The sequence below is a fragment of the Peromyscus californicus genome, unplaced genomic scaffold (assembly GCF_007827085.1).
Source record: "Peromyscus californicus insignis strain IS unplaced genomic scaffold, ASM782708v3 Scaffold_1__1_contigs__length_55948999, whole genome shotgun sequence".
Taxonomy (NCBI): Eukaryota; Metazoa; Chordata; class Mammalia; order Rodentia; family Cricetidae; genus Peromyscus; species Peromyscus californicus.
In genome coordinates, this window is record NW_026294492.1 from 51074760 (window position 1) to 51102558 (window position 27799).

Below are 27799 nucleotides of genomic sequence, written 5' to 3' on the forward strand. Positions count from 1 at the left end.
TGTCAGACAGCAACTTAATAAAAATGCTTTGCTTCCTGGGAATGATTAGCCTCACAGTTCAATAGACAATTATAGAACTGGCGTGAATATTTCAGTCTATGAAGAAATTCTGAGTGAGGCCTGAGAGCTTCTTGTTTTTTTTGTTAGAGACAGGGTCTCACTATGTACCTTTGGCTATCCTGGCAATCTCTCCATAAACCAAGCAGGCTTGGAAATCTCAAATTTTACCTGTCTCTGACTCCCGAGGGTTGGTATTAGAGTTGTGTACCACCCACCCTTATTGTCTATCCTTTCTTGAAGTTAGTAATTTTGATAAAATTCTGTTGATGTATACTATATACTGTTACTCTGTTTGCATGTCTCTCTGTATATATTCCCAGGCATTTCTCCTGCTGTGCCATATTCTATTCTGTGGGCACTGGAATGGAAGGTGTCATTCTCTCTTGATGTTTCCTTTTAAAATGAGTTGGTGACTGCATTTGATATTTACTGACCCATGTCATAGAATGTATCAAGCACACAGAATTATGTAAATATATTCTCAATGAAGTGTACATTTGCAATGCAGTCAGTCTCACCATTTCTATTATGTACATATATGGGATACTCTAGGATGCAGTGACCTATGAGGATGTGCATGTGAACTTCACTCCTGAAGAATGGGCTTTGCTGGATCCTACCCAGAAGAGTCTCTACAAAGATGTGATGGTGGAAACCTACTGGAACCTCACTATTGTAGGTAAGAATGTGAGCTTTCTGTCAGTTTTTAACTTAATGGAAGAAGCCTTTCTTGGAGATTGGTGCTCTCCTATAGTTTTGAATGTTAAAGAAGAAAAATTCTGGTGAATATATCAGGCATTGTTCTAAGGTTCATGCAAGACAGTAATTTCAATTGTTCCTAATTTCCAGTAATATATCACATTTTCTGATACTGTACTTTAGGATCCAAATGGAAAGACCACAATATTGAAGAACATTTTCAAAATTCTACAAGACATGGCAGGTAATTTTTACATGTAAGCTGATATATATGTATGTCTGTGATAAGTACTGGATTCCTGGTTGCTGGGTTCCCCCATCACTGATGCAATAAGTCAAATCAAACAAAATTAATAAATCCAGATTTAACAAACAGAGCATAGCAAAGCAGAGCACTCCAGGGGCTCTCAAGAAGGCAGGAGACAGAACAGGAGAGCACCCATGGCAGATCTATGGGCCAGGTCTTAAATAGCCAGTAGGCATGGGCATGGTTCCAGGCATCTCTGGGGCAGGATCTGCCATTAGTGGCTTTCATGAATGAGGCCCACTCTGCTGGAGATTCTAAACATCCCAAATTTTTGGGTATATGTGGGTGCAGGTTCAAGTTTGTGTACTTCCTGCTAGCATGGGACCATGTGGGTTGGGAGGAGTCGGGAGTCAGGTGGGCCCATGCTCAGCAGGGTTATGGGTGGAGAAGCATTTGGATACTGCCATCCAGAGGACCTCATGCATCTATTCTTGAGGAGGCAGAGAAAGCAGATTGCTAGGAGAAAAAAGAATAGCTTTTTATCACTGTCCTTATGAACAGGGATAGCCATTGGTAATAGGAAGACTGCCAGAAAGAATGCAACTGAGAAATGTCCTGGTTGTACATAAGAGTCAAGGGTGAATGAGTGAGGCATGAGTCCAGATATGCCCTTAATTGGGACATCCTGAAAAACAAGGTTTCAGTTGCTGGGTAGGTGTCCACTTGTGCCTGAAGAGGTGGTACCAGCAATGAAGTCCCAGGAGCTTGGGGAGATGGCATGCTAAATCTAGGGATGATGTTTTCCAGGAGTACTGGAGTCATAGCATCTGCTGTTTTTTGGGATGTTTGGAGAGCATTCATCCTGTCAATGTGTCAATAAGAGTTAAGAGATATGGAGCCTTTTTATGAGCAGGCATGTGGGTGAAATCCACCTGTTAGTATTTGTCCATTTGGCATCCTTGTTTGGTGGTTGGCATCCTCAGAGCTGTTGCAGGAGCTGGTGTATCTGTAGGGCCCCCTGTGGGTTTGACCTTGGCCCAGGCAGAAGGAATGAACCTACAGAATATGCTCAAAAATGGGTGGGGTCAAAAATAGGCTTTGGAAACAGAAATTAATTTCCATTAAGTCAGACTTCTTTATGAAGTAGAAGAGCCCTTTTCCCAGGAACCTTCAGGTGTCTGTAAAACTACTGGAACAGATTTACATCTTGGTGTCATAGTATAAAGCTATGACTTTGGGTTAAAAGGCATGAATGTTTTTAAGTCTAAATTCACTGAAGAAAGGAGGTTGTATGAGTGAAGGAGGAGGGAGTTGAACATGCCTCCAGGGTTCTATATCCTCTCTAGTGCTAACCTAGCTCTAAAAGCTGGACCAGTAAAATCCACAGAAATTTAAGGGCCCCTGAAAACTGTAATCAATTTTTTATCAGTTTGTCAAAACTGCATTTATCAAACCTAAAACTTTGAACCTATGAAGTTACATCTGAAACCAGTTTATCCTGTACCATGGAGTCTGTGAATGAGGCACACCTGTCTTTATTTTTAATAGGAAATGTACTAATAAGCTACTAAGGTGATTGTAGCCTTGGGATTGGGGGTGCTGTTAAACTGGTAAATCTATTAGTACCCTGGTCATCGAACATCATGAAATCTGAGAAGGATAAGTAAATAAGCAGGAGTGAAGGAGCTTTCCAGTTACCCAGGCAGTCCAAAGTCTCTCCGTGGTCACTGGGCGACAAGTCCCAGAGGTACCACTTGTTCAGATGCCAAGCACAGAGCATCTGACAGATTCTTTGGGGAGTAGAAATTTGGGCAGATCGACCTACCTGTCTTGACAGAGTGGGACAATTGTTCCCCCAATGCTCCACCTATTCATAGTCTGGACATGATCTCAGCAGCAGTTAAAGGTGTAAAGCAACTTTTCACTGTGTGGCTGGCTTTTTTACACATGAGGCAAGGGTCCAGGTGGAAGTTCTTCTGTGGCCATCCATCTTCTTGGAGAAGATACAGGATGCTTCCAGGAGTTGGCATGCCTCTCATAAAAAGCTTTTATATTAAATGCCATATTCTCAGATCTCAGAGTGTTTGCGAATGAGGGAATAAAATATGTTAGGTATATCTAAACTAGACAAATGTTGTTTAGGTTTAACTTTGAGGGCATATGTTGGTTAAGTCTAAATGTACAGTTTACCCAATTAGTTACAGCTTACCATTGTTCATAAAAGCCAGAAGATTCAGTCTGTAATTTTCAGTGGTGATCCTAAGATATATTAGGCAAAACCAAGTTTTACCATTGCAAACAATTTTTATTTCAATATCAATTATCAAAACCACCATTGTTTTAAATTCTGTTTAAGAAACCTTGTTATTAGGACAGGACAGAAATTATCCAACAGAAATATATCCTAACCCAAATTATATTGGAGACCTAATGTTCCTTGGTGGGGCCAGTCCAAGTGGTTACCCTTATTAAAGATGGTGGTGAAGTATTTCTTTAACCTCAATCAAAATGGTGACTGGTGATGTTCTCTAGAACAGTTTCAATCTGTAGTCACAAGCCTTACAGATTTTAAAACATACCCAATTAGCAAGATACATTCAGGACACGTAAACCCAGACATTCAAAACTAGTCAGAAACACACATGTGTGGCCACACCATTCACACATTTCCACCACACATAAAAAGTAAACAGGATCATTAACAGAAACAATTTTTTTTTAATGAGGCTCCACTCAGGTTTGGACGCCTGATACCCAGATCCCAAAGAAGTTGCTGCAGAGGGAAACTGAAAAACAGAGTAGCAGCACGTGCTGCCCCGTTGAGTAAGTCAGAGCAGCAAGATGAGAATTTTGGAAAAAGGGATTTTTAGGAGGGAGGAAGGTGTAGCAGAGTGTATTGAAGGAGAACAGGCTTAAGGGTGGAGTGGGCAGGTAGAATTTTAGGGGTGAGGAGTATGGGGACAGGGACCTCCCTGGGCTGCAGTGAGGTGGTGATGGTGGTGGTGGCATCGGTGGTGGAGGTGAGTGGTGGTGTGGTGTGGTGTGGTGTCGGCAGCGTCTCTGGTGGGAGGGAGGAAAGAATGAGGGAGCAAACAGTCAGACCAACAGGCTGGAGACTTTTATGCAGTAGTTCAGGGTGTGAGAGCAGACAGGACCAAAGAGAATGGATGTTTAACTGGGAGAATCCCGGTGTGACCGGGTCATATGCCAGGAAGGAGAGAGGCAGACAGACAGACAAACAGAACAGGGGAGGGAGAGGAATAGGGGCATTAGAATCACAGTGCGGCCGAACTACACGCTGGGAACAAGATGCAGAGTAACAAGGAAGAGAGAGGTATGGGGGCAGTATTCTTGCAGCCCCAATTTGGAGGAGACAACCCCAGAATTTCTGGGGACAGAAATTGGACTCAGCAAGTACCCATTCACAAGCCATTTGCTGGGGATGTTGTTGTGAGGGCAGGTACACCAATCACATCTGGGAGCTGTGTGTGGGGTGGACTCTGGTGAAGTCTCTCTCACACAGGGAATTCCAAGGGCAGCGACTGTCTCTACCCTGAAACAGGCTGGAGTCACCTGGCACTGCAGTGGCTCAGCAGGCAGTCTGCAGGTTGGAAGAGGTCCTGGACCTTTAAGACATTTTGTTTGGGAATGGGAGGCTTACTGAGCTGTTCATTCAGTGTGGCAAAGGTGGAGTGGGGAGAGAGAGTGAATGGCCTTCCACAGCCACACCACATGGTTGTGGAAGGGCTACTCACCCCGGCCAGTGCACCAAAGATAAGTATTGGATCTCCAGTTTGTAGGTTCCTCCGTCACCGGTGCAGTAAACCAAATCAAAATGAATTAATAAATAGAGCTTTAATAAAAAGGGCAAGGCAAAGCAGAGCAGTCCTATGTGGCTCTCAGGAAAGCAGGACACAGATCATGAGAGCACCCATGGCACATGTATGGGCTGGGTCTTAAATAGCTTGTAGGCATAGTCCCAGACATCTCTGGGGGAGGACCCATGGATGGCAGGCTTTCTGCAATGGGGCTGCCTGAGCAGGAGATTTCAAACAGTTTGAAAAAATGTTAATGTGCCCTGAACTTTTAATGAGAAGCAACTGTGTAAATAGGCACAGCTTTGTGATGATTATTAAATTGTCACAACACCATGTAATCCAACGTCAGGTAGCTGATCACTGTTTGTAAAGCAATCCTTTAAGGACAAGACAAGGAAATAATGCCATAGTAGATGTCACAGTTTCAATCATAGCCGTGTGAGAGGCATGTTGTAGAACTGTGTATCCAATTACCATCATGCCTTACAATTATGATATCATTGATGAGGGCATTAGTTTATGGCCAAGACCTTTTATAAGCAAAGCTTTGGTATTAAAGCTAGTGTTGCTCATATACTTGTAGTGAGTGATTTAGCATAGTTTAGTGAGGGGAGCACTGTATGAGAGACCAAGAGGTTGTCTTGGTGTATAAACATGAACCTCTATTCCACATCTGTATGACACACAAAACATTCGACTATGTGAATGCAATGTGAAAACCCTTTATTTGTTATCTTCCTTTACCAGATGTGTCATCTGTCACTCTGGATACAATCTATGTGAGCATAAGGGACATGGAAAAAAGCATTGTAGTTCTGTCTCTCTCAAAACAAATGGAAGATATGTGATAGTCCCCACTATGAGAAGACATGATGACTGTGATACAAGTTTACAATTAACTGGTTTTCCAACTTCAGTGGGAATTCATCAAGAAACTCTCATTGGAGAAAAACCTTATGAGGACCAGGAATATGGAAATTCATCTCTGTCTTCTGGTTCACTGTTCACATGTAGTGTGTCTCACAGTATAAGAAATTGTTATGAATGCAATCAGGGTGGTCAGACCCTGAGTTCTTCAAGTTCTCTTCAAAGATGTGAAAAAGCTCATGTGAGAAGTGAAGATAATAAATGTGAGTCATCTACTAAAGGCTTTAGGCTTGACAGGCATCGTCAAACACACCAAAGAACCAATAACGAAGAGGCTCTCTATGAATGTAATCAACATGATAAAGCCTTTAGATCTGATTGCTCTTTAGAAGTATACCAAAGAATTCATTTGGAAGGAAAATCCTATGAGTATAATCAAAATTATGAAGCCTTTGCATATCACAATCTTCATCATCAAGTACATAGAATTCAAACTCGAGAGAATCAATGTAGTAAAGCCTTTGTACAGATGAGTGATCTTCACAGACATGAAAGAATTCATACTGGAGAGAAACCATATGTATATAATCAATGTGATAAAGCTTTTGCAGAGATGAGAAATCGTCACAGTCATGAAAAATTTCATACAAGAGAGAAACCCTATTTATATAATCAATGTTTTAAAGCCTTTATTGGAAAGAATAGTCTTCGCAATCATGAAAGAATTCATACTGGAGAGAAACACTATGAGTGTAATCAATGTGGTAAAGCCTTTGCAAGAAAGAGTAATCTTCAAAGTCATGAAAGAATTCATACTGGAGAGAAACCATATGAATGTGATCAATGTGGTAAAGCCTTTGCACGGAAGAGTCATCTTGAAAGTCATGAAAGAATTCATACTGGAGAGAAACCCTATGAGTGTAATCAATGTGGTAAAGCTTTTGCAATGAAGAGTTATCTTCTCAGCCATGAAAGAATTCATACTGGAGAGAAACCTTATGAATGTAATCAATGTGGTAAAGCCTTTGCACTGAAGAGTAGTCTTCAAATTCATGGAAGATTCCATAGTGGAGAGAAACCCTATGAATGTAATCAGTGTGGTAAAGCCTTTGCAAAAAAGAGTTATCTTCTCACCCATGAAAGAATTCATACTGGAGAGAAACCCTATGAATGTAATCAATGTGGTAAAGCCTTTGCATTGAAGAGTAGTCTTCACAATCATGAAAGAATTCATACTGGAGAGAAACCCTATGAATGTAATCAATGTGGTAAAGCCTTTGCAATGAAGAGTTATCTTTTCAGCCATCAAAGAATTCATACTGGAGAGAAACCTTATGAATGTAATCAATGTGGTAAAGCCTTTGCACAGAAGAGTAGTGTTCAAAGTCATGAAAGAATTCATACTGGAGAGAAACCCTATGAATGTAATAAATGTAGTAAAGCCTTTGCAAAAAAGAGTTATCTTCTCATCCATGAAAGAATCCATACTGGAGAGAAATCCTATGAATGTAATCAATGTGGTAAAGCCTTTGCATTGAAGAGTCATCTTCACAAACATGAAAGAGTTCATACTGGGGAGAAACCCTATGAATGTCCTCAATGTGGTAAAGCCTTTGTGCAGAAGAGTAGCCTTCTATGTCATGAAAGAATTCATACTGGAGAGAAACCATATAAATGTGATCAATGTGGTAAAGCCTTTGCACAGAAGATTAGTCTTCAAAGTCATGAAAGAATTCATACAGGAGAGAAACCTTATATGTGGTAAAGCCTTTGCAATGAAGAGTTATTTTCTCACCCATGAAAGAATTCATACTGGAGAGAAACCCTATGAATGTAATCAATGTGGTAACACCTTTGCATGGAAGAGTCATCTTCACAGTCATCAAAGACTTCATACTGGAGAGAAACCCTATGAATGTAATCAATGTGGTAAAGCCTTCATACAGAAGAGTAGCCTTCTAAGTCATGAAAGAATTCATACTGGGGAGAAACCCTGTAAATGTGACCAATGTGGTAAAGCATTTGCAAAGAAGAGTAATCTTCACAGTCATGAAAGAATTCATACTGGACAGTAACATATGAATGTAATCAATGTAGTAATTTCAGATGTTAGGTGATGTGAGCTGCCATGTGGCTGTTGGAAACTGTATTGTGTGTTCTACAAGAGTTACTTGCTGGAGTCCGGTGTCATAGGAGTTCAGGTCCCAAAGAAGAGATCACGCATCAGTAGAGGAAGGAGACTGCCATGATCTGAGCATGAAATAGTATAGCTGCTGCTTTATTGAAAAACAACTACACATTTAATGCTCTATAACTGAATCTTAGGTTAGACTCAAGCAGGTTAAAAGCAGGTTTAATGATTCCAGGATAAAAGCAGCCATCAACCTCATTACAGTATATTTCCTGTTGCAAAAAGTGATAAATTCAGCAAGTATTTTAATGCTTTTCTGGATGTGGTCCCATTGTTTGTTTTTCATAGTTGCTTTAATCCTTGGAACTAGGTATATCCAGTTAGTAAATCATTAAGTTCTCTATTTTTGGTGTAATCGGGGACACAATGGGGCTTCTTGTGTGGGAGTAGGCATAGTAATAACATTGTGTGGTTCCATGGTGGTGGGATTTTTTCCAAGAATTTTGTTTAAAGAGACTTCCTTGCCTATGTATATGTTCCCATCCTCCAGTGTAGCCAGAAAAATAAATTTCCCACAGTAAAAGGCATAAGGAAACTCCATAACATATAGTAAGAATTATTAAAATTGAAATAAAAATGATGCTGGAGAATTAAGATCGGCAATGAGGAAATGCTGGAACTTTGTCAAACAGCAATGGTCACCGTGCAGTCCATGCCAGGTGCTAAACTGCTAAACAATTTCTCATCCCGTTTTATTTCTTTTAGGATTCATTTTATTATTGTTATCTTTGTGAGTCCATATGAATAGTATAGTTTGAAATCAGATATCAGCCTGTGTAACCCAGTTCTTCCTTTCTACACTGTGGGTTTTGAGGACCACACCAGGTCCATCAGTCTTGGTTACCTGCTGAGCCATGCCATGATGAACACTGAGCACTGATATTTTTTTCTTAATTTTTAATTTTTTTCTGTTTCTTTAAACAGGCTGATGAAGTTCAGGCTGACCTTGAACTTCAAACCTTTCTGCTTCCACCTCCAGTTACTAGGATGACAGGTTTTACTACGATGCCCTGTTTATGCAACGGTCTTGTGTGTCCTGAGCAAGTATTCTATCCAATGACCACCAGTTGATATGAAAACATTGATGTTGCCAAGTTTTTCATATACAGGTCTACACTGAACCTTCCAAAACCAAACCAAAACTGCAAACACATCTTTTGTTAAAATAAACTGTGTGTGTGTGTGTTTTGAGATAGAGTCTATCTCAGTTGCCTAGACTGGCCGAGAACTCACACTGTAGCCCTTGAATCCTGCCCCTTGGCTTGGCTTCCTAAGTACCTGGAGAACAGGGCTGGACTAGGGAGTGAAGAAGCCAGAGCACAGAGTGGCCTAACTGTGTGTCCTGGGGCTCACAGGTAGGAGCCAGAAGTGCATGACAAGATCTGAATGTTTCTAGGGTTGGAATATATTCCAGAACCTTGCTTGAAATGGAATGCTAGCATTTCAGCATGGAAGGATGGGAAGAGGCCCAGGATTCGATCCTCTTGGGGGTCAAAATGTCCTGAGAGTCTCATGTGGGCTAGGGCCACAAATGCGGTGTCAGACATTGCTTATGAAGAGAGAGATATACACTACTGAGTCCAGGGTCATGGCTTAGTTGCAGCTTCAGCGTCCTTATATAGAGGGTGAATGAGCATGCCAGGGCCAGAGCTGTTCCCAGGAATCCCTGGACAAGGACAAGAAGAATGATGAAAAAGAGGCTTCCTTCTTGCTCACTGGTGGAGCACACTATGCTGAGATTACACAAAACTGAAAAACCTCCCAGGTGGCAAAGTATTGCAGAATCCTTTCACTTCTCACATGGGAAACTGAAACAGAGAAGGAAGACAGTCGTGGCTAGAGCAATTCTGGACATTGTTCCAACTTGTTATTGTAACTATGGTAACAAGTGTGGTGCACTTACATCTGTCTGAATAACAGGCATAGGGAGGTGAAGGCACTCAACAAAGGCAAAAAGCAATAAATGGGCCATTAGCAGGATTTGAACCCGTGTATCCCATGTGTACTCCTATAAAATTGTAAGTCTGCATATATTTATTAATGTAGGGGTGTGGGCATGCATGTGTGGGAATCGGAGGACAACTTACCTGAATCCATTTTCTCCTTCAACCATGTGGTTCCCAGTGATGGTTCTCAGATATAAAAGAGGTTTGGCAGCAAGTATCATTACCCCCACAATCATCTCTCTAGCCCTCAGTTGTATCATTTTGTGTGTGTGCTTTGTGTGAATGTGCATGTGTGGAGGTCACAGGTCAAAGTTGGGCATTTCATAAATTGATATTATTCTCCAAGTTGACTTTATGGGTTATTGGGCATGGCAAGGCATGCCAGACTCTATAATTCCCCAAAATGTGCCAGTGGAAACCCTAAGGACAGGGGAGGCATTGTGGCTTTCTATCTAGAGCCAAATAGACAAAGTATTTGCTGACCTGAAGTTCAGACAGTGGACAGTGCCTGGTTTATTTGTGCTGTGAGTACACAGGGCCTTGAATCATTAAAAGATAATCTGTGTTTTTGATTGTGGTAACAAATCACATCCCCATAAATTCATGACTGTATTGTCCATATATTGCTTTACTTTTCCTGTTTGTCATTCTGACCCTATATATTCTACCCCTTTTGTACTTTGTTTTACCTGAGATCAAGTTTAAATCCCTAGAAGCTGAATGTTTCCCTGTGAAGAGACCAATCTGAATGCCACGATTTGATGAACATCAAAATATGATCTCTTATCCTGTCAAGGGTAAAAAAATAATTGTTTGAATTTTTTCCTTCCCAAACGTTTAAATGAGGAACATTTTCAGCACCTTAGGTATTCAAACACAAGTTCTGAGTTGGGTCTGCTCTTGTCCTGAATCAGGTACCCTGTACCAAGTTCCAGTAAAGAGATCCCTAGTTGCATCCTGGCTCAGGGTGGCCCCTCATGAAGCCCCTGCCCTGTCCATATTACAGAACTTCCAAAGAAGCCTTTCTGCTAAAAGAGACTTTGAGGTGCAGCAGGCTATGCTGGCCAGATCTGAGGAGGAAGAAGAGGAAGAGGGGGAGGAGGAAGCACTGAGAAGCCAAATGACAGATTTGTTGCAGAGAATCTAGTTACTGTAGGCTCTATGGAACATGGTCAGGTGATGGGACATAGAGAAAACCATCTCTGTACATAGAGGGATAGGTTGCTGGATCCAGCCTGGGACAGGTGCCTCAGTGACGTGTCCCTCCTTCAGCAATCTGAAGTTCGGGTTTTGATTAAGGTACAGAGGTGTGTTTTTGTGTCTTGCTATAGATGCAGCTGATGCAAGCCCAGGGCTGTTGAGGAGACAGCTCAGGGATTCAATCTCCATCATTTACCTCTGCAAGATAAAGCCTTAGGGACCACCTTCCTCAGCCTGCAGGATGATGACCAGGACTTGTGCACTGGGAAATCAGCCTGGACAGTACCAATGGTGCTCAGCTAGCCCCATCACACCATGACTCCCTAAACTTTGCCTGTGATTCCCATTACTCTGCAACACTTCACATGTTACAACTTCTGATATGCCACCTACATCACAAGTATCCACCAGGGAGTGTAAGCTTACTGTGAGAGGGAAACATAACCAGTGTGGAACATGGGGTGATGGCAGGAATGTGGCAGATGGGCTTAGTAGATAGTTTTGAGCTTCTGAACCCAAAACTCAGTTATGGCAATAAACATGACTACAGTGCAGTATTTAATAAGTCCAGAGAATGTTGTGGCTCATGGGTAAAGCCCCTGCATAGAATGCTCATCATTTTTTCTAGAGATAATTTTAAAAGGTCTCGGCCTTCTGGAGTATGCAGAAGGTGTGGCAAAGGCTGGCATTGTACGGCTGAATTCAGACCATGAAGGGACAGACAAGGTAAACCTTTGACATTAGGAAATGTTCTGAGTGGGCCTTCTGGAGGCCCCAATATTAAATTTGATCCAATCATTATCTGTCAGCATCAAAACTCCCAAAGTTAGATTACACAGTGGTTTATTAACTTCAAATTTTTATATGCCCTTGAGAACAGACAGTAGGCACAGAGAGATATTGTATAGTACAAAGAACTTCTGAATTAAATTAGTTTGTATATTTTAAAGATGTGTTAACCTCAGAATGGAAACTGGAATATGTGTTCCATTGGAGAAGAGATTATACCTTTTCTTTCACAGTAGGAAAATAGTGATGAATACCATCAGGATTGATAAAGGTAGGGTTTGAGTAGGAAGGACCTGCTTAATAAGAAGAGGTAAGAGTTCATCAGACAGCTTGGTCATTCAATCCAAGCTAATATAAAGACTAACAAATGCCCTTCACTTGATCAGACAAGAAAAAATTAAAAAAATAAATTTGAAATGATAATTTACCAGCAGCACACGTGTCTTACTGGCATGAAATGAAACATGGCTTTTCTTGTACTCCATGTCTCAATTCCATGCTACAAATGATAGACTGTAGATTGTAACATGACACATGATATTTTGGACATTAGCTTTTGAGTTTTCTTCTTAAACAAAAAGGATATTTGTATTGTTTGCTGTTAAAAATCACAGTTAAGAGATTTACATTTTTTAAATTAATTCAAAGGGTTACTACAGCTCAAACTGTTTTTCTAAATCTCTCAGAGTTATATTCGGAGCTAAGATGTTTGAGAGAGCAGTGATGGCCCATGCTCTTCATCCCTGCAGAGACAGATCACTACAGTTTACTTTTTTTTAAAGACGTGGTAGTTCACACCTTTATTGCCACTACTCAGGGTCAAAAGTCAGATGCAGTGTTTACAGGTTATTGTAATCAATCCTCTACAGAATTACTAGAAAGGCAGCTAATTTCCAGTGGAGACGGGGAAAAAAGAGCAGCTTTTGTGGCTGCCTTTATGCTCTTCTCTATGCATGCAACCTTCACAACTGTTTAATCAGATGGTATCCTGATGATAGATATCAGCATATTTATTGCTTAATTGGCATCTATGAACTCTTCATAAAGCAAAAAGGAGTCCACCTACATTTACTATATGGATTCTATTGCAAACACTTTCTAGATAATGAGAATAAATATCCTCTCAAAAAAAAATCTGCACATTTTTTTGAGGCATGGAGAACCTGATAGTGAAGGCCAACTATCCTATGGTGATCTAGGTACCCCTTACAGTGATGGATTGGATCTCTTCAAAGGCAGAGTCCTCAGCATGGAAGGAAAGGTATTACAGTGGAAACAGTACATATCAGAATTCCTTAGTGACTGGGATATGGTTAGCACTGAAGAAATAGTTCAGAGCCTAAAGTGCTCACCCGTCCTCCAAGAGAGGCAACTATTGAACTGCAGAGACCAACAGAATGGTCAAATTATTTGGCTAAGGCATGGTTTACTGATGACTCATCAACCATTGATAGATCCCAAACTAAAATGGAAAGTGTCAACCTCTAGACTTGAGATGGAATGGCCAAGTTTGAGGAAGAAGATATCACAAAATCATTAAACAACAATTGGGTATAAGACAAACACCTAAAGGAGGCCAAAGAACATCTGCAGTTCATGGGGCCTGTGCAGTGGCATAGTTATGTGGCAATCAAAATGGAAAAGCACTCACTGGCAGGTAAGTGGCAAAGATATCGGGTCATGGGAGGCATGGATGGAAATGACAGCACACGGCAAAAAGGACCTATGAGGTCTTATGAGAGTTTCCATGTTGATCCAGGTGGTCTTATGAGGTTCCTTGAGGTACCATGACTTCCCATGGAGACCAGTGAGGTCCTGTGGGTTTCTCCAAGGTAACATGAAATCCTTTGAGGTAGTTTTCATGTCCTCATTTGTCAACACTGACTATATTTTTTATCTTGTCTATTTCTAAATTTTCTCTGATGTTCTGTTAATGTCTTTATTCTTTTCCAAACACTACAGTCTTATTGTAGGTATATGGGAAGTTTTCAAGCCAGTTGATGTCACTATGTGTACTATTTATTCAGTCTTGTGTAAATCATTTGTTCTTCATGGTGATCATTTTTCATTTTTCTGTTGTTGATAGCATTAATAGTTAGACATTTTGTTGGACTTCCGTTGAATCTATAGCTTAAATCTGTACTGACATAGTAATGAAACTTCCTGTCTAAAGTCATGGAATTCTATCCTTTTATCTAATTCCTTGATTCTTTTAATTACTAATTTATAGTTTTACCTACAGATATTTGTCACATTTCTATGTTTGCCTGGCTGTTTATCCACGGTGACATATAAGAGATTTGGGGGTTGTGTTTTTAATTTGCTGAATTTACTTATTTTATTTCAACTGTATGAGTGTTTTGCATCCATGTATGTTTGTTCTCCATGAGTGTTTGGTGCACACAGAAGACAGTAGAGGGCATCAGATCCTAGGCAAGATGATGTAGGCATGGTTGTGCATCACCATGTTAGATCTGGGGATGAAACTCATGTCTTCTCCAAGAGTAAAATGTGGCCTTCACTGTTGAGTCATCTCTCCACTCCTAAACTTGACAGATTATCAGAATTTTGTGTGTGTGCATGTAGAGTCTCACACTAAAAACTGAGTGTTCAGAGAGTTGAGGTTTGATTAAAAGTCTGTGTTTGGGCACTGGAGATGATTCAGTAGGTGTCAGAGTCAGATTGACATGTAGTCAAAGATTGCTCCTTTTCATTGTAAATCTCCATCTCCATAAGAGTGACCACAAATAACCACTGTGTAGAGTAAATACTAGTCTGTCTTGAAATCTCCTCTCCCAATACCATTAATGTAAACCTCTTCTATTTAGTCTCCTTTTGACAGCAGCGCCCAAAGTGTCCACATTCTTTCTCACAATACCACTGGAATGGTCTCTATGGCACTTAATAATATTCTCTTCTAAAACCTCTTTAGCAGGACCATCATTGTCTACATTTGTCTCTGCACCACTGTATGGTGGTATTTTATTTGTACTGAAATGTGATTTTAATTGTATGTTAATAAATAAAGTTGCCCTGGGTTCAGAGCTATTAGAGCCATAGCAAGAGCGTGGCGGTGGTTGCCCACGCCTTTAATCCCAGCACTTGGTAGACAGAGCTAGGTAGATCTCTGTGTGTTCAAGGAAACAGCCAGCATTGGGGACACATGCCTTTAATCTCAATACCAACCATAGAAGACCTGGAGGTTTGTATAGATGGGCAGTGATGAGATCATGTGGTTGGGTTTACAACCAATGAGAGGGCAGAACAGAAAGACTATATAAGGACTTTAACACTTTAACACTCTCTTTTGGAGAGGTAGGACCACCGCAGGAGGAAGGGTCAGGTTTTAGCTCTTAGCTCTGACCTCTTGGCTTTCTTCTCTAAATCGGCTCTGTGTTTCTTATTTAATAAGATGGTTGGTTACATCTACATTTGGCGCCCAACGTGACAAGAATCCATTAAAAACCGCTTAACTTGGCTTGGCGGCAGGTCTGATTTCCTGCCTGGGTGGCTGGCTCCCTAGCCCAGGCCCAGGTCGGCTTGGCCTCAGGCCAGACTAACCTTGAGCTACTTGCTTAAAGCCAGTGCTACAAAAAACTCAGGCCTGCCCTGCCGAACAGGGCCCCTGCCTGTAAAGCCACCACACATCGTCGGAGCTTAAGGAAGCCAGAGCCAAGCCTTGACTAGGCTCAAGCGGGAACACGTGGCTGGATTCAAGCTCTTAGGCAGAACTTGTGGCTACACTTTCTCTCTCTCTCTCTCTCTCTCTCTCTCTCTCTCTCTCTGGATTCACACCTCGGACACTAGATGGCTGTTTTGAAATTCTCTCGGATTTCTACTGTTCTTCGCAGACTTGATAAGTCACTTAACATATCAGATATGTTAAAGGAAACTATTTAAAAAAGAAATTTTTTCCACATTTAAAAAAAATGGGTTTTCTGTGTACATTGGAAGAAAATTGGGCTTTGTTTGCAATTTAGGCAGTCTGACAATGGAACAACTATATGAGAAGATTAATGTTGATCAAATTATGCAGTTTATTACTATGCTTATCCTCATTTTACTATTTAAAAAGATAGACAATTTAAGTGCCAGGATGACAGCTTTAGAAAAACTTGTTAAACCTGTAAAATTTCAGACAGAAGAAATTAACAGTGAAGTTGCTTCAAGATTGGACCATAAGGTTACAGAAAGAAAGCCTGTTTTCACACAGTCACCCTTAATTTGTCCAATAACCATACAGCAGTTGCCTAATCAAATGACTACACAAAATATTTGGGTTCCAATTGAAATGTTAGATTTATGAAGGTTTAAGGAGGCAATAGTATCTTATGGCATGCGTTCCCCATATGTAAAGCAAATGTTAAACTCTTGGTCAACATATAATAGGATTGTACCACAGGACTGGCAGGAGCTGGCACAAGCTGTTCTTGAACCCAGTCAAGGCTTCAGTGGCTAACTTGGTTCAAGGATGAAGCTAATAACAGAAAAACAATGGAGGGATAAAGGAATACAAGTCTCACAGGATCAGATTATTGGAGAAGGTCAATATGCTTCAGAAAAAACACAATGTTTATATGATGTCCAAACCCTAATTTTATGTCAAACAACAGCATTGAATGCATGGGACAGAGTTGAGGAACCAGAAAAAAAACTGAGTTATTTACAAAGATTATACAAGGCCCAAAAGAATCTTTCACAGATTTTTTTACAAAGCCTGGCTTCAGCAGTAAAGAGAATGGTCCTGGATTCAGAAGCTAGTCAGATAATAATTGAATCTTTGGCCTTTGAGAATGTGACTGCACCATGCAAAAGAATAATCAGGCCATTAAAGGCAAGATCTGCACCTTTGGAAGATTGGATTAGAGACACGGTTAATGTTGAGGCTTATGACCATGATGATATGTGGGTAGGAGAAGCAATTTCAAAAAGTTTGAGGAATGTTAGATGTTTTGGATGTGGAAAGCAAGGACATTTGAAAAGGGATTGTAAACAGGTCATTCCAAGAAAAAATGTTTCTTCAAGGAACACTGGCAACAGAATGCCCCTTCCTTCTGGAGTATGCAGAAGGTGTGGTAAGGGAAAACACTGGACCAACGAATGTAGATCAACAAGGGACAGACAGGGTAATCCTTTGCCTCAGTCTTCGGGAAACTCCCAGAGGGGCCTCATGCAGGCCCCCGTAGCAAATCCAGTTCAAACCTTTCCTGCAGTTGTAGAGGAAACCCCTACTCAGAGCAATTAAATAACCAAATGCCTATTGGAATAAATCATGCTGGTCAGGATGATAAAACAGAGAGAATAGAAAATTCAGGAGAAAACATGAAATTTTTTGGCAAATTTCTATTAATGAACAAAGACCAAAATTAACGATAAAAATAAATGGAGTTTTGTTGTCTGGTCTGGTAGACACAGGTGCAGACGTTACCATAATTGCACCAGAATTTTAGCATCCAACTTGGCCTCTTCAGGAGGTAAACGTTCAACTATTAGGAATTGGGACATTATCTCAGGTGAGACAGAGTGCAAGATGGCTTGAATGTATAGGTCCAGAAGGACAGAGAGGAAAATTAAAACCATATGTGACTAACATAGCTATGAACCCGTGGGGTCGAGACTTGTTGAAACAATGGAATACTCAGATTAACACCCCTACAATCTCAGAAACAAATCATAAACTAGCACATGTTTCTGAGAGAAATGTTAGAAGGCATTATTCTGAGTGGTGACCAGCCATCCATATTATATAAGAAAAGGGCACAACAACTGATGATCTTCCAAAAACACCAACAGCTCTACCTTTAAAATGGTTAACAGACAAGCCTGTATGGGTCCAGCAATGGCCTTTAACAACAGAGAAACTCCAGGCTTTAGAAGAGCTGGTAGAAGAACAGGTAAATGCTCAGCATGTTGAAGAATCAACCACCCCTTGGAATTCTCCTGTGTTTGTTATTAAAAAGAAATTTGGTAAATGAAGAATGGTAAGAGACATTAGAGCAATTAGCAAAGTAATTCAGCCAATGGGCTCTCTACAATCTGGAATTCCTTTGCCTACTCTGTTACCAAAAGGATGGCCTCTCATAGTTATTGATTTAAAAGACTGTTTCTCTTCAATACCCTTACAAGAAAAAGACAGAGAAAGATTTGCTTTCACAGTGCCTATTTATAATAATTCTCAACCTGTTAAAAGATTTCAATGGAGGGTCCTCCCATAAGGAATATTGAATAGCCGAACTCTGTGCCAATATTTTGTACAACAGCCATTGGAAGTGATATGTAAAAAAATTCCTAAATCTATAATTTATCATTATATGGATGATATTTTATTAGCTGACTCAAATGTAGATACTTTAGAAAGAATGTTTTAAGAAGTAAAGAAAATTTTGCCTTGCTGGGGATTACAAATTGCTCCTGAAAATATACAAAGAGGAGATTCTATTAATTATTTAGGATATAAAATAGAGCTACAAAAAATTAGACTCCAAAAGGTGCAAATTAGGAGAGATGGACTACAGACTCTTAATGACTTTCAAAGATTATTTGGAGACATTTCTCATCTAAGAACTATTGTTGGGGTAAAAAATGATGAACTAAATAATTTGTTCAAAACCTTAGAAGGTGATAAGGACTTAAATAGTCCAAGAGAATTATCACCTGAAGCTGAGAAAGAATTGGCCTTGGTAGAAAAGAAAGTACATGAAGGGCACGTGGATCGTATTGATCCAAAGCTGGATTGCATTTTGGTTATTTTACCTTCTGGGCATTCTCCAACAGGAATATTAATGCAGAGGGAAGATACTATATTGGAATGGATATATTTACCAAATACACCAAATAAAAAATTAAAAACTTATGTGGAAAAAATCTCTGACTTGATTTGGAAAGGAAAATTGAGACTTCGTCAATTAGCAGGAATAGACCGAGCTGAAATTTTTGTAGCTATAACTAAAGAGGACATTGAAAAATTATGCACAGAAAGTGAACCTTGGAAAAAGCTTGCAGTAATTTTTTGGGAGAAATTAACAGCAAATATCCCCAAAGCAATAGAATTGATCTTATAAAGAGAGCTGATTGGATTTTGCCTCGAATTGTGTGGGAAAAAACCCATATCTGGAGTTCGTATATTTTATACAGATGCCAACAAACAAGGAAAGGCAGGTTACAAATCAGAAAATTTAAGTAAAGTGGTTCAAAGTCCTTATAATTCAGTTCAAAAATCAGAATTGTATGCTAGTCTGTTGGTATTAATGGATTTTTCAGAACCTCTAAACAGTAACTGACTCTCAGTATGCTGAAAGAGTAGTATTACATATTGAGACTGCAGAATTTATCCATGATGCTTCAGAATTAACTTCACTGTTCATTCAATTACAAGATACAATCAGGAAAAGGAGTCATCCTTTATATATAACTCACATCCGATCCCATACTGGTCTGCCAGGCCCTCTAGCACAAGGCAATGATGAGATTGATAAATTATTAATAGGAAATGTGCTGGAGGCCTCAGAATTTCATAAAAAACATCATGTAAATAGTAAAGGTTTAAAAAAAGGATTTTTCCATAACCTGGCAACAAGCCAAAGAAATAGTAAAGAAATGTCCTACTTGTTCCTTCTACAATCCAACAACATTACCAGCAGGATGTAACCCAAAAGGTACTCAGAGGAATGAAATCTGGCAGATGGACGTGTTTCACTTTGCAGAATTTGGAAAATTGAAATATGTACACCATACCATCGATACTTATTCAGGATTTCAATGGGTAACTGCTTTGAGTTATGAAAAAGCTGATTCTGTAATCGTTCATTTGCTAGAAGTTATGGCCATCATGGGTATACCTGCAGAAATCAAAACTGATAATGCTCCATCATATCTCTGTTAAAATAAAAGTTTTTTGCTTATTACAATATAAAGCATATTACAGGCATACCACATAATCCTACAGGTCAAGTAGTTATAGAAAGATGAAACAGAACTCTAAAGTATATGCTAAATAAACAGAAAGGGGTAACAAAACCCCCAGATATAGATTGCATAATGCTCTATTAACTTTGAATTTTCTTAATCCCACTGAGAAAGGAACAACAGCTGCAGAGAGACATTGGATAATAGAAAAAACTACAGAATTAAATCAGCCTATATACTTTAAGGATGTGCTGACCTCAGAATGGAAACCAGGATATGTGTTACATTGGGGACGAGGTTTTGCTTTTATTTCTACAGGAGAAGATAAGCTGTGGGTACCATCAAAATTGATAAAGGTTCGAATTGAACAAGAGAAACCTCTTAATTAGAGGAGGTAATAGTTCATCAACCAGCATGAACATCCAATTTAAACTAACTTATACCAGTAACACATGCCTTTTCATTTAAGGTCCTGTGGAGGAATATAGTCTCACCACAATTCTTTGTTTTGTTGAAAGTGAGCAGCCCCATTCCTTCTCATGTAGGCATGCCATCACCAATAGTAGAGACTCCATTGTTAAATAATGTAAGGTAAAGTAGAAGCAATTGCTTTTCCTTGACAATCCATATTTCTTGCCTGATATTTTTATGTTTATATTTTTGGCAGATTGAATCAGGTTTTCGTACATGTCAGGCATTTGCTCTTGTGCTGAACTTTACCCCTGTCATGACTTTTGAACTTTGGCATTGGTGTCATTTTTCAGAGCCAGAATGCATTCATTCATGAAATTAATAATGATCTCCTGAATCACTGAATTGTCGATGTGTAGTATTGTCCCTACCTTTGTGTATGGTTTTACACTTTTACATTATTTTCAAATGTGTGATCTTATCTGTTGATCCATCTGTCTTTACTCTCTCCCTTTTGGTGTGTGTTTTACTGTTTTAGGAGAAGCATTTACTTTACTAATGTTCTTGAGAACTCATTGATCTGTCAGACAGCAACTGAATAAAAATGCTTTGCTTCCAGGGTAGTATTAGCTTCACAGTTCTATTGACAAATATAGAACTGGCATGAATATTTAACTCTAGGGAGAAATTTTGAGTGAGGCCTGAGAGCTTCTTTTTTTTTGTTAGAGACAGGGTCTCACCATGTACCTTTGGCTATCCTGGCAATCTCTCCATAAACCAAGCAGGCTTGGAAATCTCAAATTTCACCTGTCTCTGCCTCCAGAGGTTTGGGATTAGAGTTGTGCACCACCCACCCTTATTGTCTATTGTAGATGTAACCAACCTTCTTATTAAATAAGAAACATAGAACCAATGCAAAAAAGAAAGCCAAGAGGTCAGAGCTAAGAGCTAAAACCTTACCCTTCCTCCTGCTGTGGTCCTACCTCTCCGAACCAGAGCTACCCCTGTGTTAAAGTCTTTATATAGAGTTCCTGTTCTGCCTTCTCATTGGTTGTAAACCCAACCACATGACTGCCTCCTCATGGCCTGTCTGTATAGGCCTCCAGGTTTTCCATGATTGGTATTGATTAAAGGCATGTGTATCCAATAATGGCTGTATCCCTGAACACACAGAGACTTATCCAGCTCTGCCTACCAAGTGCTGGGATTACAAGAGTATGCCACCACTGCCCTGCTTTCCTATGGCTTGCTAATAGCTCTGACCCTCAGGCAACTTTATTTATTAACATACAAATAACATTTTAATACAAATAAAATATCACCATATTTCCCTTTTCTATTTTAATAAAAAGAAAAAAAAGAAAAAGCTTATAACTAACATAAGAAAAACTATATACAAAAGTACAATAACTATATACAATATAAGTTCATTTGTATTTGACAAATTCAGAGAAAATAATTCCATTATCTATTCTATTATATCTAATTCACTTTCTATCCTAATTAATCTTCAACTATAACTAACTAATCTTCAACTCCCTCAGAGACCCAAGAAGGAAATAATATTAGCTAACAAAAAAATAAAAACGGGAAGTATATGCTAGCAACTTCCAAAAAATTGTGAGTTGACAGAAATAGCCAGCTGCCTGGACAATCATCTGAGGTTTCTCTGCAGTGTTGGGGCATCATCAGCCTATAAGCTTAGCGTATTTGACAGACTCATTTGTGAAGTAGGATATACACAAGGTCAACAGTTCAACCTCACATTGGGTGAGAGCAGTCCATGTACCAGAAACACCTGAATTCCACTAGTGTCATGTCATGATTCAGGGTTTTAAATTCTGGAAATTGTTGATGGTTTTTTAATTCAGCTGTCCATTCTTCTTGGCTGTGTATATATGGCTTCATCTCAGCATCCCGTTCTTCTCCACATCCCTCTATCAAATGCCAGTCTACTATTGAGAGGCATGAGCTTAGTTACTCTTCAAGAATAACTGTTTCAGCTGCTGTTCCATTGCACATCAGAGGCCATTGGCCCACTGCCTGTTCAACTGCCTTCGAAGAAAAGGGCACTGTACCTTTTCCGAATTGCGAAGGCCACTTCAGGGATGGTGCCATATTGTCCTGGCCTCAGAAGATGCCTTTTGATAAAGCCATAACCTACTTGTTTTGGCAAGAATCAGTAGTCCTTTGTTTCATGTCCTGTGTGTCCATTTTGTCAGCAGTTTATTTGAGGATACTTTGTTGTCCAGTGGCTAACTTTTGCCACAATGAAAGTTAACTCCATACACAGTTTCTTCAATGCCCATATTTTCTCTAAAGTAGCTTGGTACTGCCAGGAGCCAACATGTCTCAAAAAAGAAAAATTTTCTAAGTTATTAAAACATTTTAAATGCCATATTCTGTAGATCTCTGAAGGGTTTGAAGATGACCTGTCTAAAATATATCTGCTCAATTTTTAAAACATATCTAATATGACAACAAGTTCTATTGTAATGTCTAACTACTAACCTTCATTTCTTTATATCCTAATAGTTGGTAATAATAACATTCAAGGATCAGAAAATCACATTACATTGTTAAATGAATGGTACAATTAGAAATATACATAAAGCATTTTCTAACAATATCAATTTCAATATATATAATTTGTATACAATATAAAACAATCCAATCCAATGTAAAGTATTTAAAACTAGTAATTGTCTTTTTCTTCTTCTTTCTTTCTCTTTTTTTTAAACAAGAACCTTAAGTCTAATCTCCTTTGCTTAGCCTTTTTCCTAACCCTTGACAACAACTTGTAACCAACCCCCCTAATCAATGAAAATTATCCCAGACCCAAAACCCATTAAAAGACCAAAAAAACCACCAGCCCCACACCACCTCTTTGGGAATGTGGGCGTTGTATTCTTGAAATTGCTTCCTGCTGGGTATGGGCGAAGGTATCTTGAAAAGAAAAATTTTAGGTTAATTGTCAAATTCTAGGAAAGGTAACTATATCCTTCATTATCCAGTCTGTGTATAATGCCAAAATTCAGGGTTTATCTCAAGTCCTTACTCAAGTAGTCTTTGAGACTGGATCATCTCAGCTAGTCATCTCAAAATTGCTCTGGGCACCTTGTAGTTCAAAGCTGATCTGTAGATGATGTTTGTCAGCTTAGTGATTTTATTATTGTCCACGTGAAATTGTTGTTGTTGTGGGGCCCCATCTTCTTCCTGGAGACTTCAGTTGATGTTAGGCCTGACCGTGATTTCCTGCAAAAAACTGATAAGAGACTTGAACACAAAGACTATATATGCGACTTTTTAGAATTAGTTAGTACTCTATATGACCATTTATATCTTAACAAAGTTTAGAATGTATTTATGTCTATATATATATTAATCTTGTAAATTTTGATATAAAATTTATACTTTAAGAAAAGTTTAAAGAATCAGAATAGAATCAAAGAGTTGAGAGAGATTAGTAATAGAATAGTTCCTTAATTAATTTGGCTTTTCTCCTGTCCCATAGCAGAAGATGGCTCTTTTCTTCTGGCATGATACAGGGAGTTTGCATTTTCCTTTTAACAACATGCTTGAGTTTAAAGAAGGAGAGAGCCATTCTCCAACTCCAAAGTCAGCTTTAAATTTTGATTGAACTGGGACTATTAAAAGACCAATAGTGTTAAATCTTTAAAGAAAAACAAAAACAAACATTTAGGAAGACATAAAATTTTTTAGATAACATACCCATATGCCATTTCACTCTGTTTCTTAGGATAGACGATTTGTCCCTTTTCTTCAGTTGTCTCATTTGTCCAGTGTTCTTCAAATTCCTTAACCTTCATTCTCCTAAAAAACAAAAACAAAAACCTTTCCTCAAGGTTTTTTGGGGATGTTCCCTTTTGACAAGTTATCTGATTAAATGAAAAGGCATGTGTTACTGGTGTAAGTTAGTTTAAATTGGATGTTTATGATAGTTGATGAACTATCACCTCCTCTAATTAAGAGGTCTCTCTTGTTCAAATCGAACCTTTATCAATTTTGATGGTACCCACAGCTTATCTTCTCCTGTAGAAATAAAAGCAAAACCTCGTCCCCAATGTAACACATATCCTGGTTTCCATTCTGAGGTCAGCACATCCTTAAAGTATATAGGCTGATTTAATTCTGTAATTTTTTCTATTATCCAATGTCTCTCTGCAGCTGTTGTTCCTTTCTCATTGGCATTGAGAAAATGCAAAGTTAATAGAGCATTATGTAGTCTATTTCTGGGGGTTTTTGTTACTCCTTTTTGTTTATTTAACATATCCTTTAGAGTTCTGTTTGATCTTTCTATAACTGCTTGACCTGTAGGATTTTGTGGTATACCTGTAACATGGTTTATATTGTAATAAGCAAAAAACTGTTTCATTTTAACAGAGACATATGATGGAGCATTATCAGTTTTGATTTCTGCAGGTATACCCATGATGGCCATAACTTCTAGCAAATGAACGATTACAGAATCAGCTTTTTCATAACTCAAAGCAGTTGCCCATTGAAATCCTGAATAAGTATCGATAGTGTGGTGTACATATTTCAATTTTCCAAATTCTGCAAAGTGAAACATGTCCATCTGCCAGATTTCATTCCTCTGAGTACCCTTTGGGTTACATCCTGCTGGTAATGGTGTTTGATTGTAGAAGGAACAAGTAGGACATTTCTTTACTATTTCTTTGGCTTGTTGCCAGGTTATGGAAAAATCCTTTTTTAAACCTTTACTATTTACAAGATGTTTTTTATGAAATTCTGAGGCCTCCAGCACATTTCCTATTAATAATTTATCAATCTCATCATTGCCTTGTGCTAGAGGGCCTGGCAGACCAGTATGGGATCGGATGTGAGTTATATATAAAGGATGACTTCTTTTTCTGATTGTATCTTGTAATTGAATAATTAATGAAGTTAATTCTGAAGCATCATGGTTAAATTCTGCAGTCTCAATATGTAATACTACTCTATCAGCATATTGAGAGTCAGTTACTGTTTAGAGGTTCTGAAAAATCCATTAATACCAACAGACTAGCATACAATTCTGATTTTTGAACTGAATTATAAGGACTTTGAACCACTTTACTTAAATTTTCTGATTTGTAACCTGCCTTTCCTTGTTTGTTGGCATCTGTATAAAATATACGAACTCCAGATATGGGTCTTTTCCCACACAATTTGAGGCAAGATCCAATCAGCTCTCTTTATAAGATCAATTCTATTGCTTTTGGGATATTTGCTGTTAATTTCTCCCAAAAAATTACTACAAGCTTTTTGCCAAGCTTCATTTTCTATCCATAATTTTTCAATGTGCTCCTGAGTTAAAGGTACAACAATTTCTGCAGGGTCTATTCCTGCTAATTGACGAAGTCTCAATTTTCCTTTGCAAATCAAGTCAGAGATTTTTTCCACATAAGTTTTTAATTTTTTATTTGGTTTATTTGGTAAAAATATCCATTCCAATATAATATCTTCCCTTTGCATTAATATTCCTGTTGGGGAATGCCTAGAAGTTAAAATAAACAAAATGCAATCCAGCTTTGAATCAATACGATCTATGTGCCCTTCATGTACTTCTTTTTCTACCAAGGCCAATTCTTTCTCAGCTTCAGGTGATAATTCTCTTGGACTATTCAAGTCCTTATCACCTTCTAAGGTTTTAAACAAATTATTCAGTTCATCATTTTTTACCCCAACAATAGTTCTTAGATGAGAAATGTCTCCAAATAATCTTTGAAAGTCATTAAGAGTCTGTAGTCCATCTCTCCTAATTTGCACCTTTTGAGGTCTAATTTTTTGAAGTTCTATTTTATATCCTAAATAATTAATAGAATCTCCTCTTTGTATATTTTCAGGAGCAATTTGTAATCCCCAGCAAGGCAAAATTTTCTTTACTTCTTCATACATTCTTTCTAAAGTATCTGCATTTGAGTCAGCTAATAAAATATCATCCATATAATGATAAATTATAGATTTAGGAAATTTTTTACGTACCACTTCTAATGGCTGTTTTACAAAATATTGGCACAAAGTTGGGCTATTCAACATCCCCTGTGGGAGAACCCTCCATTGAAATCTTTTAACCAGTTGAGAATTATTATAAGTAGGCACTGTGAAAGCAAATCTTTCTCTGCCTTTTTCTTGTAAGGGTATTGAAAAGAAACAGTCTTTTAAATCAATAACTATGAGAGGCCATCCTTTTGGTAACAGAGTAGGCAAAGGAATTCCAGATTGTAAAGAACCCATTGGCTGAATTACTTTGTTAATTGCTCTAAGGTCTCTTACCATTCTTCATTTACCAGATTTCTTTTTAATAACAAATACAGGATAATTCCAAGGGCTGGTTGATTCTTCAATATGATGAGCATTTAACTGTTCTTCCACCAGCTCTTGTAAAGCCTGGAGTTTCTCTGTTGTTAAAGGTCATTGCTGAACCCATACAGGCTTGTCTGTTGACCATTTTAAAGGTAGAGCTGTTGGTGTTTTTGGAAAATTATCAGTTGTTGTGCTGTGTTCTTGTATGACATGGATGGCTGGTGAGCACTCATTAGAATAATATCTTTTAATATTTCTCTCAGAAACATGTACTCATTTATGATTTGTTTCTGAGATTGGAGGGATATTAATCTGAGTATTCCATTGTTGTAACAAGTCTCAACCCCACAGGTTCATAGCTATGTTAGCCATATATGGTTTTAATTTTCCTTTCTGTCCTTCTGGACCTATACATTCAAGCCATCTTGCACTCTGTCTCACCTGAGATAATGTCCCAATTCCTAACAGTTGAACGTTTACCTCCTGAAGAGGCCAAGTTGGATTCCAAAATTCTGGTACAATTATGGTAATGTCAGCACCTGTGTCTACCAGACCAGACAACAAAACACCATTTATCTTTATTGTTAGTTTGGGTCTTTGTTCATTAATAGAAGTTTGCCAAAAAATTTTCTTTATGTTTTTTCCTGAATTTCCTATTTTCTCTGTTTCATCATCTCGACTAACATGATTTATTCCAATAGACATTTGGTTATTTAGTTGCTTTGAGTAGGGGTTTCCTCTACAATTGCAGGAAAGGTTTGAACTGGATTTACTGTGGGGGCCTGCCTGAGGCCCCTGTGGGAGTTTCCCGAAGCTCAAGGCAGAGGATTACCCTGTCTGTCCCTTGTTGATTTACATTCGTTGGTCCAGTGTTTTCCTTTACCACACCTTCTGCATACTCCAGAAGGAAGGGGCATTCTGTTGCCAGTGTTCCTTGAAGAAACATTATTTCTAGGAATGACCTGTTTACAATCCCTTTTCAAATGTCCTTGCTTTCCACATCCAAAACATCTAACATTTCTCAAACCTTTTGAAATTGCTTTTCCTACCCACATATCATCATGGTCATAAGCCTCAACATTAACTGTATCTCTAATCCAATCTTCCAAAGGTGCAGATCTTGCCTTTAATGGCCTGATTATTCTTTTGCATGCTGCATTTGCATTCTCAAAGGCCAAATATTCAATTATTATCTGACTAGCCTCTGAATTCGGGACCATTTTCTGTACTGCTGAAGTCAATTTTTGTAAGAAATCTGTGAAAGATTCTTTTGGGCCCTGTATAACCTTTGTAAATGACTCAGTTTTTTTCCTGGTTCTTCAACTCTGTCCCATGC

At 38.7% G+C, this 27799-nt stretch overlaps 1 protein-coding gene across 1 annotated transcript in view; it reads left to right on the top strand.

The window, feature by feature from the left end:
• The window catches only part of LOC128115837 (zinc finger protein 585A-like), a 42883-nt gene extending 33810 nt beyond the window's left edge, over positions 1 to 9073 (top strand). Inside the window, 2 exon segments of the mRNA XM_052746932.1 lie at positions 6415 to 7446; positions 7448 to 9073. Of these exon segments, the coding sequence (XP_052602892.1) occupies positions 6415 to 7446; positions 7448 to 7766 (1351 nt within the window). The 3' untranslated portion in view covers positions 7767 to 9073.
• Positions 9074 to 27799: the final 18726 nt, after the last annotated feature.